This window comes from Neomonachus schauinslandi, chromosome 8 (assembly GCF_002201575.2).
Source record: "Neomonachus schauinslandi chromosome 8, ASM220157v2, whole genome shotgun sequence".
NCBI lineage: Eukaryota > Metazoa > Chordata > Mammalia > Carnivora > Phocidae > Neomonachus > Neomonachus schauinslandi.
This window is the reverse complement of record NC_058410.1, coordinates 85,462,514-85,479,793: the sequence shown is the minus strand read 5'-3', so window position 1 is coordinate 85,479,793 and position 17,280 is coordinate 85,462,514. Positions and strand designations below refer to the sequence as shown.

Genomic DNA, 17,280 nt, shown 5'->3' with positions numbered 1-17,280 from the left:
ATAGGGGACAGTTTAGAGGTGCTTGCAGTAACTCAGGTACAAACCTGAAGGTCTGCACTAAGAGTGATATTAATGGAGCTCTGACTATCAGAAAAAGGGTGAGAGAGATTTTCTATTGAATTTTTTGTGGTGGTTGTTGTTTTGTTTTATTTTTAGCTTGTCTTGGCTTTACCATCTTGTTGAAAAAATAAAAATGGCTGTGCTCTGCTTTACTCCTTGTGGTCTCTCACTCCTCAGCAGGACAGGCTGGGCTTATCTTCATGGCAGAGACAGAAGTCAGAGAAAGAGCAGAGGATGCAGGGCCTCTTGAATTGGCACTCTTGTTACTTCCACTCCATTCCGTTGGCTAAGCAAGTTATAAGTCCAGCCCAGGAGTCTAGGCTGGCAGTTCTTAGGCCAGTAAAACTTACTTAAAAATTTTATGAGGTTTCTGTATGTCTGATACAGTTCATGCCAAGCTCTGAAACCTACACCCACAATTGTCTTGAGACATGACTCTTCTCTAGATGTAATCACTACTATTTGGGGATCAGAATTCTGTGGGATCATGCCCCTCAACTTCCTAAAAGCCCTTTTGTCAAACTGAGAATGTCTACTTAGACACTGCTTTAATTTCTTTAGAGATCTTAAGAAAGGGATTTATAGCCACTCCCTTGATATAGTCTTTGTCCGTGGCAGCATTTTATTTTTAAAATCTTTAGGGAGACTGAAGATGAAAACCAGTTTTGTTTTCCAGTCTAGCAAGTCCTGATCCATCTATAGTGCCTCTAGATTCTGTTTGTAAAATGACCAGTTCTTTCTTTAGCTCATCTCTTTCTGGCAGAACCTTATTATACCTAGCAAGGAGTAACCAGTTGACATTTTCAGCATTCTCCCTGGAAATTAGCTTGCTCAAGTCCCAAAGTTTCTTGTCTAACTTCTTCTAAGTTACTGCTGACAGTGTATTTACCAAAAATTTCATCACTATATAACATAGGTTATGATTTTTTAAATCTCTATAATTTACTAATTTTTCTTGCCTCTGTAACTGTTACTTTGGTCCCAAAGTCAATGCCACATATTTTAAATTTTTGTTATGGTGCACACTACTTCTAAGTTACCAATTTTTGTATTAGTTATGTATTGCCGCAATAATGCAGCTAATAACAAACACAAAGCTTCTGTGTCATCACAACAATAAACAATTATTTTTGCTCACAAGTCTGGATCAGCTGAATGGTTCTGTTCTGGCCTGGGCTGGCTGATTTTGCTGGGCTCACTTATGAATTCGTACTCAACTGGCGGGTTGGCTGGGTTCTAGCCATTACAGAATGGCCTTATCTCAGTGGACTCAGCTCTGTTTTATGATCTCTCATCCTACAGTTTATTCTCACAGAGGAGGCAGGGTCCAAAGAGAAAGAAACTATCCAAGACCTTTTACGACCTAGGCTTGGAACTAGCACATTGTCATCTCTGCCACATTGTATTGCCCAAAACAAGTTAGGCAGCCCAGTTTTAAGGGTAGGGAAATAAACTCCACTTTTTATTGGAAGTCACATTGCAAGATGTGTGGACACCAGGATGGGTGAAAAAAATCAGAGACTTAAAAATCATTCTACTAATACTACTACATTCTACTACTACATTCATACTACTACTAAAATAACATTTTTTATTTTTTTGTTACTAATTTCTGTGAGCCGTGTTGGAGAAAGAATAGTAGGATTTAATGACTGATTCTATATGGAGGATGAGATTGAAAAAGCATTAAAAATATGTATGTAGATGTGTGAATATATATGATATCTAAGATTACTTTGAAATGGCTCAGCAAAGAAAAAGTACAGATGAATCAGATATGATAAAAATCTTTTTGGGGCACCTGGGTGGCTCAGTCAGTTTAGCGGCTGCCTTCGGCTCAGGTCATGATCCTGGGGTCCTTTGATCGAGCCCCGTGTCCAGCTCCCTGCTCAGCGGAGAGCCTCCTTCTCCCTCTGTCTGCCACTCTGCGTACTTGTGCTCTCTCTCTCTGTCAAATGAATAAATAAAATCTTAAAAAAAAAAATCTTTATAATTGGGGCACCTGGGTGGCTCAGTTGTTAAGTGTCTGTCTTCAGCTCAGATCATGATCCTGGAGTCCCAGGATCAAGTCCCGCATTGGGCTCCCTGCTCAGCGGGAAGCCTGCTTCTCCCTCTCCCACTGCCCCTGCTTGTGTTCCCTCTCTCTCTGTCTCTCTCTGTCAAATGAATAAGTAAAATCTTAAAAAAAAAAAAATCTTTTTCATTGTTGAAAATGGGTATGGGCATATGGGTTCATTGCTCTACTTTTTGCATATTGGGTATTTTTAATAAGAAATTTAAAAACTAATGTTGAAGTTTTAAATCTTATTGACTTGCACAATATTAGTAGTATTGAAATAAATAAGGAAGTTGAAGATTTGTTCATTTTGATATGCTGAGTTTGAGGTAAGATATCCGAATGGAGACAGTTCATAATTAATTGGAGGCTTGGAACTGGAGATAAAGATTAAGTGAATTATAATTCCATTTTATTGCCAACCATCATAAACATAGCATGTGTAATTGCTGCTTTCATTAGTTTTCTCTTAATCTACAATCTGGTTTCCCTATCCATTGAGGACTTTTGAAGACTATTATTATGTTTCTGATCTTTCAAAAATCTAACGGTTAGAGGATCATTGTTTTTAGATACATTGCTTGACTTGTTTATTTAAGCATATTTTTGCTTTTTAATTGAGGTATAATTGACATACAATATTATGTTAGTTTCAGGTGTACAACATAGTGATTTGACATTTGTCTACATTGCAAAATGATCACCACAATAACTCTATTTACCATGTGTCACCATACAAAGTTAATACTGTATTATTGACTTTATTCCCCATCTTATATGTACATCCCCATGACTTATTTTTTAACTGGAAGTCTGTACTTCTTGATACCCTTCACCCATTTTGTTCCCTCCAACCTTCCTCCCCTCTGGCAACCATCAGTCTGTTCTCTATATCTGTGAGTCTAGTTTTGTTTTGTTTGTTTTGTTTTTTAGATTCAACATGTAAGTGAAATCATGCAGTATTTGTCTTTCTCTGACTTAATTCAGTTAGCATAGTACTCTCAAGGTCCATCCATGTTGTCACAAATGGCTATCATTCTTTTTTATGGCTGAGTAGTATTCCATTGTATATATATCACATCTTCTTCATTCATTGATCAATGGGCACTTAGATGGTTTCCATATCTTAACTATTGTAAATAATGCTAAAATGAACATAGGGGTGCCTATATCTTTTTGAATTATTTTTTTCATGTTCTTCAGGCAGATACCCTATAGTGGAATTGCTGGATCATATAGTAGTTATATTTTTAATTTTTGCAGAAACCTCCATATAATTTTCCATAGTGTCTATACCAACTCATACTCCCACTATGTGGGAATATTCTCTGTGCACAAGGGTTCCCTTTTCTCCACATCTTCAGCACTTATCTTTTGATATTTTGATAATAGTCATTTTAAAAGGTGTGAGGTGACATTTCATTGTAGTTTTAATTTGCATTTCCCTCATGATTAGTGATGTTGAGCATCTTTTCATATACCTAATTGGCTTCTTTGGAAAAATGTCTATTTAGATCTTTTGCCCATTTTTTTTTTTAAAGATTTTATTTATTTGAGAGGGAGAGCATACGAGCGGGAGGCAGAGGCAGAGGGAGGGGGAGAAGCAGACTCCCCGCTGAGCAGGGAGCCCCATGCGGGGCTCGATCCCAGGACCCCAGGATCATGACCTGAGCTAAAAGCAGAGGCTTAACTGACTGAGCCATCCAGGTGCCCCTCTTTTGCCCATTTTTTAATCAGATTGTTTGTTTGGTGGGGTTTTTTTGTTTGTTGTTTGTTTTGTTTTTTACTATTGAGTTGTATGAGTTCTTTGTAATTATTTTGGATATTAACCCCTTATCAGATATATGATTTTCAAATATTTTCTCTCATTTAGTAGGTTCCTTTTCATTTTGTTGATGGTTTCCTTTGCCATGCAGAAAGTTTTTAGTTTTATGTAGTTCCAGTTGCTTACATTTTGCTTTTGGTGTCAGAGTCAAAAAAATCATCACCAAGATCTATGTCAAGGAGCTTACTGCCTGTGTTTTCTTTAATTTTACTTAATCTTTAGTTAAAATTCTCAGCATGGGAAGTTGAATAGTTCCTAGAAAGCTTTGTTCTCCTCTGGTTCCAAGGCTCCTGTGATTCCACTTTGATTTTTGGTTTTAGTCATCTCATGTTTTCAATCTGACCTTATCTTAATCTCAACTAATTATCTCTCTCTGTTTATGGTGTTTTGCCATGTTTCTTTAAGGCCAAATTGTGACTTTCAGGGTTATAGATTTAATTGGCTAGCCTTTCATTCACTCCTCTTTAATTCTGGCTTTGTGACCTGACCATATGTTCTCTCCAATGCTATACCTTGCTATAAGTAATAGTAGTAATATATTTATGTATTTTAATCTTTGTATTATTTACAAATTTAATATTTTTGAACTACTACTTAGGAAATTATTAAATAAAAATAAACAAAATATTTAATTCCCTTGTGTACATCTAAACTCATCCTGATTTGTAATCTTGATTTAGCTTTTAGTAATCCTGTGTGTGTCTCGTGTGTGTGTGTGTGTGTGTGTGTGCGCGCATAGATGTGTGTATCCTCCATTACGTATACATACTTGCAATGTAATGTTGTTAAAACACAAACATATTGGGCGCCTGGGTGGCTCAGTCGGTTAAGCGGCTGCCATCAGCTCAGGTCATGATCCTGGAGTCCCGGGATCAAGTCCGCATCGGGCTCCCTGCTCAGTGGGGAGTCTGCTTCTCCCTCTGACCCTCCCCTCTCTCATGCTCTCTCATTCTCTCTCTCAAATAAATAAATAAAATCTTTAAAAAAAAAAAAACAACACACAAACATACTATAATGTTTACCTCAAATTTTTTATTCTATGTAAACTGTTATTACTAATGACTGGTTGATTTCTATATATAGATATAAATATTATAAAATCCTGTACAATAAATAAATAAAAGTATATAAACAAGTAGCCCTGACCTTGAAAAAATGCTGAATTCTTTAAACCAAATACATGTCTTTATTTTGTAATTTATAGTATTAAGTCAGTTTTCAAAAACCATTATAATCTGTATTTTCTCAAAATTATGCTTAAGAAAAATTTATCTTTATTATGTTTTAAAAGAAAAAATGAATAACCAAATTAGACCATGAAGGTCTTAGATGCCTTACTAACTCCTCTGGTTGCTAGGCCATTCTCTCATTTGGAAGTAAGAAATACCAAATACATTTCTTTTGTTTCTCTAATTCATCTTTATACATGCTGATTTCCCTTTGGATCTTATAGCCTGCTGCTGATATTTGATGTGGACCTGATGTATTGTCTTTCACCAGTATTAAATATTATGGGAGGGACACCTGTGTGGCTCAGTTGGGTAAGCAGCTGACTCTGGATTTCAGTTCAGGTCATGATCTTGGGGTCTTGGGATTGAGCCCTGCCTTGGCTCCTTGCTCACCACGGAGTCTGCTTGCCCATCTCCCTCTTCTCCTCCCCCTACTTGCGCTCTCTGGTGCGAGCATCGTCTCGCGTGCTCCCTCTTTCTCACAAGTAAATAAAATGTTTAAAATAAAGAAATAAATCTTTAAAAAATAAATAATAAATAAATATTATGGGACATGGAGATAAGCAGACCAAATTTATTACTTAATACATATGGATATATAGAAATTGGGTCATTGCATATTTTAAAATATATTTTGAAATGATTTTTTTGGTCTATCTTCCTTTAGTTTTTACCAGATACGTGCATCTATGAAAATTCCACCACGAGTTCCCCACAGAGTAGAAGCTAGTTTGTTACATGCAGCAGGTAAGCCAAGGAATGTTTTTAACTTTTAAGAAAAGTCTGAAGCAACATTATAATGGCAATGATAACTTTTAATTATTTTTATTTTTTTAATTACAAATATAAGATACCAACGAGTATCATTATAATAAGAAATATATTTGAGGCCTCAGTAAAACAGGCTTGATTATAGGTTCCTTGTCTTTCTCTTAGATTTCTTATGATGAGCATATGAAAGAATGTATGTAAAATTTCCACAAAAACAAACATAAGTAGGGGTGGTGTCAGTTATATCATGTAAGATGTAATTTTTAAAAATACGCAGTGAATGTGGACATATAATTTGATATATGATTACAAAGGTGTTTTATGATAGTTTTATAGTATGCCTTTGAGAATTTTTTTTAACCACATTTTTGGTCTGGGTTAACTACTCTAAAAAACAAAATGCAGAAAGTAAAGTATACAGTATAAGGTAGATATGTTATAGTAGCTCGGTTATTTACTTATATTCTATGGATAGACACCAGCATTAAAATGTTTGAACCAAAACTGGTGGTCCTGATATAATCAGCATTTTTTCAGCTTTCCTGATACAGTGTACTGTTTCATTCTATGAAGTTAGGAAATGAAATGGTTAATGAAACATTCTAGAGAGTTATCATATATGTCAAATATGAATTATGAGTTTTGAAAACATCATAAATAATAAAATGTACCTAACACTAAAGCTATGCTGAGCATAATTCAGTCTATTTTAAAACTGAAGAAAATATTCTGGGAATTTGAAGGGTTTAGGATTATCTTTTTAGCATCCTGTGGGTGCTAAAATGCTAGGTTTATAGATTTTAATGAATTTTACATAATGGAGAGTTTATTCCATCTTCCTGAAGACTCTCAAAATGCTCAGGGAGGTTTATTGCTTATGACCAAAAATATGTACATTCTTTCCTTTTTAAAAAAAAAAAATCAGTATTTTTTTTTTGGCCTGGCATACATATTAAAGTGTAGTTTATTGTCAGTTGGACTTTTGTAAGTCTACTTTCTATGAAACATAGAGGTTAAAATAATTAATATTGCAAGACAGATTTGGCCCTCCCTTTTTGAACTTCCTTAATCTACTAGACTAAATGTCTTGCCTAGTATATCTTCTAAAGTTGCCAGTTGAAAAAAATAGACCTTTTTTTCTGGGCTCCCTTTTTATTTTTTCAGCTTTATTGAGAAATAATTAACAAATAGAATTGTATATATTTAAAGTATACAAATTATTTGTTATATATACATTATGAAATAATTACCACAATCAAGATAATTAGCATATCCATCACCTCACATAGTTCACTCTTTTGGGTGTGTGTCGTGAAAACACTTAAGATCTACTCTTTGCAAATTTAAGTATACAAGACTTTATTATTTATGTAGTCACCATGCTGTGCATTAGAGCTTACTCATAACTGAAAGCTTGTACCCTTTGACCTATATCTCCCCATTTCTCTCACCCCGTAGCCCCTGGCAAGCACAATTCTGCTGTTTCTATGAAATCAACTTTTTGTTTTGTTTTGTTTTGTTTCCACATGTAAGTGATTCCATGCACTATTTGTCTTTGTCTGTCTGACTTATCTCACTTAGTGTAATGCCCTCCAGGTTCATCCATATCATTGCAAATGGCAAGATTTCCATCTTTATGGCTGAATAAGATATCTCTCTCTCTCCCTCCCTCCCTGCCTTCCTCTCTGTGTGTGTGTGTGTGTGTGTGAGAGAGAGAGAGAGAGAGAGAGAGAGACCACATTTTCTTAATAAACTCATCTGCTGACAGATACTTAGGTTATTTCCATATCTTGGATATTGTGAATAATGCTGCAGTGAACATGGTAGTGCAGATTTCTTTTCGAGATACTCACTTCATTTCTTTCAAACATATACCCATGAGCTGGATCATTATGGTAGTTGTAACTTTAATTTCTTGAAGAGCCTCCATACAGTTTTCTATAGTGGCTGCACCAATTTTCACTCCCACCAACAGTCACAAGGGTTCCCTTTTCTCCATGCCTTCACCAGTACTTGTTATATTTTGACATTTTGAAAATAACAGTTCTAACAGGTATAAGCAAATATCTCTTTGTGTGTGTGTGTGGTGTTTTTTTAAGATTTATTTATTTATTTATTTATTTGAGAGAGAGTGCACCCATGCATGGAGCGAGCCCGGGGAGGGATAGAGGGAGGAGAGAGAGAATCTCAAGCAGACTCCCCGCTGAGCTTAGAGCAGGACATGGGGCTCAATCTTCACAACCCTGAGATCATGATCTAAGCCTAAACCAAGAGCTGGATGCTTAACTAACTGAGCCACCCAGGCGCCCCATCTTTGTGGTTTTGATTTACATTTTCCCTGGTGATAGTGATGTTGAGCACCTTTTTATATGCACCTGTCAGTCATCTGTATATCTTCTTAAAAAAATGTCTATTCAGAACTTCTGCCAATTTTTTAATCAGACTGTTTTTTTGCTGTTGAGCTATATGAGTTCTTTTTTGGATATTAATCTCCTTAGATATATATGATTTTTTCAAATATTTTTCCACTTTTGATAGGTTGTCTTTTAATTTTATTGATGATTTCCTTTACTCTGCAGAAGCTTTGTAGTTTGACATAATCCCGCTTGTTTATTTTTACCTTTGCTTTTGGGGTCAAATCCAAAGAATCATTTACAAGATGAATGTCAAGGACCTTTTCTCCTATGTTTTCTTCTAGGAGTTTCATGGTTTTGGGTCTTAAATTTAAGTCTTTAAATCAATTTGAGTTAATTTCTGTGAGTGATGTAAGATAGGGGTGTAGTTTCATTCTTTTGCATGTAGATATCTAATTTTCTCAGCACTATTAAAGAGACTGTTCTTTCCCCATTATATGTTTTTGGTACATTGTCAAAGATTAGTTGATCATGTGTGTATAGGTTTATTTCTAGGCTCTATTCTCTTCCATTGGCCTGTGTACATGTTTTATGTCATTATCATAGTGTTTTGATTACTGTAGCCTTTTAATAGTAATATTATAGCCTTGAAATCAGGAGGTGTGATGTCTCTAGCTTTGTTCATTTTTTCTTAAGATTGCTGTGGCTATTCAGAGTCTTTTGTGGTTTCATATGAATTTAGGATAATTTTTTCTATTTCTGTGAAAAATGCCATTGAAATTTTTTTTTTTTTTTTTTTTTTTTTAAAGATTTTATTTATTTATTTGACAGAGACAGAGATAGCGAGAGCAGGAACACAAGCAGCGGGAGGGGGAGAGGGAGAAGCAGGCTTCCCCCGGAGGAGGGAGCCCGATGTGGGACTCGATCCCAGGACCCTGGGATCATGACCTGAGCTGAAGGCAGACGCTTAACGACTGAGCCACCCAGGCGCCCGCCATTGAAATTTTGATAAAGATTGTATCGAATCTGTTTACTTGGGGTAGTGTGGACATTTTAACAATATTAATTCTTCCAATCTAAGAACACAGGATATCTCTCCTTTTATTTGTGTCTTCTTCAATTTCTTTCATCAGTGTCATAGTTTTTAATATACACGTTTTTATTTCCTTGCTTAAATTTATTCCTAAGTATTTTATTATTTTCGATGCTGTTGTAAATGGAATTTTTCCTGTTTTTAAATAATTGAGTGATTTTACATTTATGAAATAAACATGCACAGAACAATTACCTTTTATTTATTTTTTATTCAAGTATAGTTGACATATAATGTTATATTAGTTTCAGGTAAATAACACAGTGATGGGATTGCTTTCTTGATTTCTCTTTTGAAAAGTTCATTGTTAGTATATAGACAAGCAACTGATTTTTGTATGTTGATTTTGTATCCTGCAACTTTACTGCATTTGTTGATCTAACAGCTTTTTGGTGGAGTCTTTAGATCATGTCATCTGCACACAAATAATTTTACTTCTTCTTTTCCTATTTGGATGCCTGTAATTTCATTTTATTGCCAAATTGCTGTTGCTAGGACTTCCAGTACTATGTTGAATAGAAGTGGTGAGAATGGGTGCCCTTGTTTCTAACTTTAGAGGAAAGATTTTAACTTTTCACCATTGGGTATGATGTTAGCTGTGGGCTTGTCCTATACAGCCTTTATTATGTTGAGGTACATTTCTTCTTTACCTACTTTATTGAAGTTTTTATCATGAAAATATGTTGACTTTAGTCAAATGCTTTTTCTGCATCTACTGAAATGATCATATGATTTTTATTCTTCATTCTGTTAATATGGTATATCATGTTTATTTGCATATGTCAAATTATCCTGGCATCCCAGGGATAAATCTCTTGGCCATACTACATGATTCCTTTAAAGTACTCTTGAATTTGGTCTGTTAGTATTTTGTTGAGGTTTTTGCATCAGTGTTCCAGGGGTAGTGGCCAGTAATTCTTCTTTTCTTGTAGTGTATTTGTCTGCCTTCCGTATCAGTGTAATGCTGGCCTTTTAAAATGATTTTGAAAGTATTCCTTCCTGGTCAATTTTTTGGAAAAATTTGAGAAGGATTAGTATTCATTCAAATCTAAGTGTTTGGTAGAATTCACCAGTGAAGGGGCGCCTGGGTGGCTCAGTCGTTAAGCGTCTGCCTTCGGCTCAGGTCATGATTCCAGGTCCTGGGATCGAGCCCCGCATCGGGCTCCCTGATCGGCAGGGAGTCTGCTTTTCCCTCTCCCTCTCCCCCTGCTTGTGTTCCCTCTTCGCTGTCTCTCTCTCTCTGTCAAATAAATAAATAAAATCTTAAAAAAAAAAAAAAAAAGAATTCACCAGTGAAGTCATCTGGTCTTGGGTTTTTATTTGTTGGGAGATTTTTGATTACTGATTCAACCTCTTATTGGTCTGTTCAGATTTTGTTTCTTCATGATTTAGTCTTGGTAAGGTTGTATATTTCTAGAAATTTATCCATTTCTAGTGTATTTAATTTGTTGGTATTAATTGTTCTTATCCTTTGTATTTTTGTGGTATTAGTTGTAGTGTCTTTCATTTATAATTATATTTATTTGAATCATTTTTTCCATATTCTAGCTAAAGGTTTGTTGATTTTGTTTATCTTTTCAAAAAACCATCACTTAGTTTCATTGAACTTTTCTATTGTCTTTCTAGTCTCTATTTCATTTATTTCCACTCTGATCTTTGTTATTCCCTTCCTTCTGCTAACTGGGCTTAGTTTATGCTTCTAGTACTTTGAGATGTAAAGTTAAGCTGTTTGAGATCTTTCTAGATTATTTGTATGACAGAAATATTACATGTAATTAATGCCATTTACAGAGTAATGTTATTTTAACATTATAACAAATAGTATTTCAGAAATACCCAAATAGAGTACTTTCTTTTTAAGTGCTTTTTCCTGGACACTGTGATTTCGGTTTGTTTTTAATTAGTTGTAAATCCAGATTTAGTCATTGTTGCTATTTCAGCTTCTAATACTATTAACTTTGTAGTATTGACTGTGAAATGTCCATTGTCTGATAATTTACGACTGTGTGGAAGGAAGTATCTTTTAAAAATAGTTTATAGCAGACACCAGTCTTTAAAAGAGAAGCCTGGGGGGGGCGCCTGGGTGGCTCAGTCGTTAAAGCGTCTGCCTTCGGCTCAGGTCATGGTCCCAGGGTCCTGGGATCGAGCCCCACGTCGGGCTCCACGCTCCGCGGGAAGCCTGTTTCTCCCTCTCCCGCTCCCCCTGCTTGTGTTCCCTCTCTCGCTGTATCTCTCTCTGTCAAATAAATAAAATCTTTAAAAAAAAAAAATTAAATTAAAAAAAAAATAAAAGAGAAGCCTGGGTTTGAAAAGCAATAAAATTCCATAATATATGATTTTTAGTTTGTATGTGAAAACATTATTTATGTGTGTATTTTTATAGCATTATACAAGAATATTTTTAAGAGGTCGCATAGTTTTTCAGTTAATTATACAGCCAAAATGGAAAGCACAAGAACTAGATTTTGAACAGAAGAAGAAAAATATAATTTCTTTCATACTTTTTCAAATCAGCAAACTTTTGCCTGTCATGTCTAAAATGTAATACCTAATATAATTTCTGAAGACCTTTTTTTATCCTAATGTTGTATCAGTGTATTTTGTTTTTCTCTAATTTAGAATATCTTATTTTTCTTGTTTGTAGTATACACTAATATGTGTGGATTTTTACAAATGACCCTTAACCGATTATGAGATATGCTACTTTCCCCATCCCAGTACCATTCCCAGCATGATTATCTTTTATATGTGTGTAGTGTTCCATAGGTTCTTGTTTCATCCTCTGAACATCTCTATGATAATGTAAATCTGGTATTTCAGTTGTGTTTCCTGCCAGTGTACCCCATAATAGCCTATCATGTTAAATGTTTTAAGTTCATATGAAAATTATAGAGGACATTGGTTGATGGAGTTGGTGACTTATTAAGGCTCACAGGCATGGTACATCCAAAATAATGTTCTCATGCCCAGGTGAGTTTTACTTCACCAGCAATCTTGAAAAAAGGAGAGAGAGAGAGTGAGAGAGCGCGCTAGCTCATACATGCAAAGAAGGCAGCAAATTTATTCCAGTCTTAGAGATATTGATTCGGTTCTCTTTTTATGTCCTACTTCCTTCAAGTTTGTTTCATTTTAAAATAGTATTTAAGAGTTCCCAGAGTATGTATCTTTTTAATATTAGTAAATTTGTTAGGAAAAGTTATCCTTCCCCAAATTTTCTGCTTCCAGAAGTTACTCCTATCAATTTGGCTGACTTTATTTTAATACATATCATTGATTTCTAGACTCATCCTTGATAACATAAATATATTCATATTGGGGGAGTTTTTCTTTATCCTGTGTGTTCTCTTTTTACCTCTTTCTTAAAAATTCACTTCTTTTAGGGGCTTGGATTTTCTCTATTACATATCCTATTTTTCTTGTTTGATTTGTACTATCACCTCAAGATCTTTTCTTTCCAGTACTGTATTTTACCATAATTCCTACACTTTATGTATATTTCTGAAAACCTTGTATAAGAAGAAAGAAAGTAATGATTTTGTCTGTGAGTTGCAGAAAGGCAGGTTAGATGCGGTAGGAATTAGATGGTATTATACAGCTTATTGCAACACATTTAAATTATTTCCAGCATGAAATTGTGCTGACAGTGAGGGGTTTGAGTCAGAAAATAGCTGTCATCTACAATAGCATCAGTCATAAAAGACAATGAGTATTTATAGGGCTGTTGAAAATTGATTAATAAGAATATTCACAGACTTCTACAACAAAGAAGTCATTGCTTGTTCTAAGAAACTGGCCCCAGTTTGACATGTTAGAGCCCTATGTACAATTTTGATAAAAAGTTCAAATAATAACTCCCCATTTCTAATAATGATAGTATTTTTTAAAGGAAACATACATTGTTTCATTTGCTTATTAATATCCACCCATCCCTTTTTTCTGAAAAAATAATTTTACGAAAATAATACAAATAGTTAAAAAATCTATTAGTCCAGAAAGATTTGTCATGAAAACATAGTTACTTTTTTAAATGCATCCACTTTTAACTATTTCTCTAGTTCTAATGTTTTCCTTTATACAGACATTTTCACTTCCTGGTATGATGAATGCAACTGAATCATAAACTATTTCCTCCCTCCCTTCCCCCTACTTTTTAAGAGATACCATTATTCCCATATCTTTCTTTGACTTTGAAGTTACTGTTAAATAATATATTGTTTAAACTTCTGTTTCCTATTTTAGCCAATATTTGTAATGTAAGGATATAAAGAATCTTGCCTCTTTTTTCAAATTTTCTCTTTTCCTCCACCTTTCAACCTGTTAAGTATATCCTTTCTTTTATAATATCAAGGTTGCTAACATTCAAATTCTGTTTTGTAACTGTAGTTAAATCTTAATGTGCTCTGTCTCTGGGTTGATTCCACATGTCGAAAACAAGTAAAGAGCATTTTCATTTTTATGGTAACACGAGAGGGAAAGTGTTTATAAAATTGAAATGACTATCCAACATAAAAAAGGAAGGTCTTAATTAAGTTTCTGGCAAGACAAGACAAATCTAGTTACCATTGTGGTATTGATCTGGGTCGCCTGTGATTTAGAGATGACTATAGGTATATCTTAGGTATTTTAGAAGTTTGTATATTCAGAGATACAGCTCTGTTGTAGTTAACAAAGTAGTGACTTGGAATCCGGATACCAGCTTCCTTTTATGTTACCTTGGAAAACTCAGTTAACCTCTCTGAGCTTCAGTTTCTCATCTGGTAAGTGTGTTACCTGCTTTACAAGGTGGTTGGATGTTAAATAAGTGAAAGTTCTCAGCAAACTGTAAAGGGCTGTATACATGTAAAATATTATTATTTGACTTCTCATAATGTGAGAAAGAATGAGAAGCAGTCACATTTTGTCTCATTTACTGTGCTATTTGTGAACCATTTAATGTAAACAGCTGAAAGTTATGATAAAGTTAATTTGATGTTTTCCTGTGATTATATAATTGTACAGCATAGTAAGTACATAGGATAACATCTTGTGTTAATAAGTAAATTAAAATTTTATTTTAATTAATAAAGATATTTCTTACCAAGGGCAAGAAGACAAATATCCAAAGGGAAGAAGATACCTCACAAAAGACCCCTGAATTTATAACTTATCAAGGAAATCTAAGTGCCTACACTTGAATTTCTGTGCTTGTAAAACTAACTTAATCTGTAGATAGTGTTTGAATTTGGATTTGTTCTGCCGCTCACTAGCAAGTCTCGTTTTGCCCCTTACTAGCTGTTTGGTCTTAAGCAAATTATTCACTTTTTCTGAGTGAATGGAAATAATCAGTTATTACCTAATTAGTGAATGGAAAATAATCCCTGTCTTACAGTGTTACAGTGTGTTTGTGAAAATTAAATGAGAAAATTAGGTAAAGAGACCTGGTATAATGCTCAGTAAATATTGGTTCCCTTTGTCATGCCCTCTGTTTCTATCCCAAATTGCCCCAGATCTTAAAAAACTGAAATAAGTTGGACTTTAGGATCTCAGAACCAATTTGATTTAAAGATAGTCATGAAGAAGAAGTTGCCCAGCAACCATTTATATGCCTTTTCTTTCTCAGTTCTCAAGAATTAGCCTTACTTATATACAGGATAGCTCAGTGATATGGTTTAACCTTTTTATACCTCCTTTGAGTCTTTTCTTCCCCAATGAGACAGCTACTTCTTACTCTAGTGTAAGGGTTCTGTGATATGTGTAAGAGTGAACTGCATACCTATATTGAAACTACTTTATCACTCTGACATAGAAGACCAAACAGAGGCTCTGGGGGCAAACAGCAGTGGCATTTGCTTCTGGGTAAATTATTTAAATTATCAGAGCCATGGTATCTCTAAAATAGATATATTAATCCCTGCCCTATAAAATTGCCTAAAGGATTACTAACAATATACATAAAGCACAGTGCCTGGCACATAGTAAGTGCTCTATAGATGGTAGTTAGTAGTAGTAGTAAAATAAAACTGCTACTTTTTTGTTTTTCTTTTTTTTTAGTGAATAAGCTTAATATATAATGTGTAAATTTAAGGTATACCACGTGTTACTTTGATACATTTACTTATTGTGGATTGTTGTTGTAGCAATATTTATTGACATTACATAATTGTAGCACCGTATTGTTGCCTATATTTATTATACTGTGCAGTAGATTTCTATGGCTTATTTACTGCTCCTTGCAGGTTTGTACTCTTAAACAACATCAATCTTATCTCCCCACTCCCTCACTTCTATTAACCACATTTTACTGTTTTTTACGAGTTTAACTTTTTTAGAGTCTACAAATAAGTGATATACATCATTTTTTATTTTTCTGACCTATCTCACTTAGCATAATGTGCTCAAGGTCCATCCATGTTGTTGTAAATGGCAACAAGATAGTCTCCTTTCTAACAGCTGAATGTCATTCCACTGTATATATATGTGTGTGTGTATATATATACACACCACATCTTTTTTATCCATTCATTCATCATTTCCATATCTTGGCTATAGTGAATAATGCTGCAGTAAACATAGGAGTGCATTTATCTCTTTGAAATCTTGTTTTCATTTCCTTTAGCTATATACCCAAGAAGTGGAATTGCTGGATCGTATGGCAGATCTATTTTTAATTTTTTAAGGAACCTCCATGTTGTTTTCCATAGTGGTCAGACCAATGTACATTGCCACCAACAGTGTATAGGGTTTCACCACATCCTTGTTAGCATCTGTTGGCTCTTGTCTTCTTGATAATAGGCATTGCAATACATGTAAGGTGATACCTCCTTGTGTTGTTGATTAGCATTTCCCTGATTAAATTTGCATTTTCCTTATGTGTTGTTGATTAGCATCTTTTCATACGCTTATTGGCCATTTTGATGTCCTCTTTGGAAAAATTTTTATGTAGGTCTTCTATAAGACTGCTATTTATGAGGAGAAAGGGAAAATTGCATAAAACCTCAAACAATAATGTTTGGAGAACGTCTTATTGCTTTAAAATATATATACACACAGACACATATACACACACACACACATATACACACACATACATATATACACACACACATACATATACTCTCCACTTTGGTAGAAGTTTCACAACTAGATAAGCATTTGGACTAATAAGAAATCAACCCTGGTTGAACAAAAAAGAAATTTCAGAAAAATAAAGTAATTTCCAGTTATTTGTATTTGGCCAGAGTTTTTCTAAGGCCATCTATTCTGGATAAAATTCTTTGTGTGTACATGTATTCCTATGTACCACCACCCAGTGCTTTTATAAAGGTGATAGCAGTTAAGAACAAATTAATATCAAGAAAAAAGGAGGGCTGGAAATAAAGGCTAGCTATCAAAGTAAGGAGGGGTTGTCCCAGTTACTTTGCCTTGGCAATAGTAAATTGGCCACTTGAAATACAGCTTCAAATATTTTGACATAGAAGAATCATCTGTTTTTCACCTATTAGTTGTCTCCTTAAGCTTTTCCCAGCCACCAGCTTTTCAGGGGCTTCCTGTGAAACCCACTGAAATATTTTGACAGTTTTGCTGAATTGTTAAGATTTTTCATGATTTGACCCTATCCTACATGTCTAACTTTATTTCCCACCATCTCCTTGTGGTCTCCCTATAAAACCACTTCCATTTTCTCAAATTTGTTGGGTTCTAACTTATCTCATATTTTGTGCATGTTTTCCCTACCTCATTATCTCCTTTTTTAAGCCATAGGTAACTCCCAGTTGAAAGTTTTCTCTGCTATGTTTCTTTTTTTAAAGATTTTATTTATTTATTTGACAGAGAGAGAGGGAACACAAGCAGGGGGGGTGGGGGAGGGAGAAGCAGGCTTCCCACCAAGCAGGGAGCCCGATGCGGGGCTCGAT

The 17,280-nt window shown here is 34.7% G+C and overlaps 1 protein-coding gene across 3 annotated transcripts in view; it reads left to right on the top strand.

Moving 5' to 3' along the window:
• FAM135A (family with sequence similarity 135 member A) overlaps window positions 1-17,280 on the top strand; it is a 129,189-nt gene that overhangs the window by 16,890 nt on the left and 95,019 nt on the right. For all 3 annotated transcript variants that reach the window (XM_021691884.1, XM_021691881.1, XM_044917251.1), the window contains exon 5: window positions 5,838-5,917. In XM_021691884.1, coding sequence (XP_021547559.1) covers window positions 5,838-5,917 — 80 coding nt within the window. The remainder of the gene's footprint in view (window positions 1-5,837; window positions 5,918-17,280) is intronic.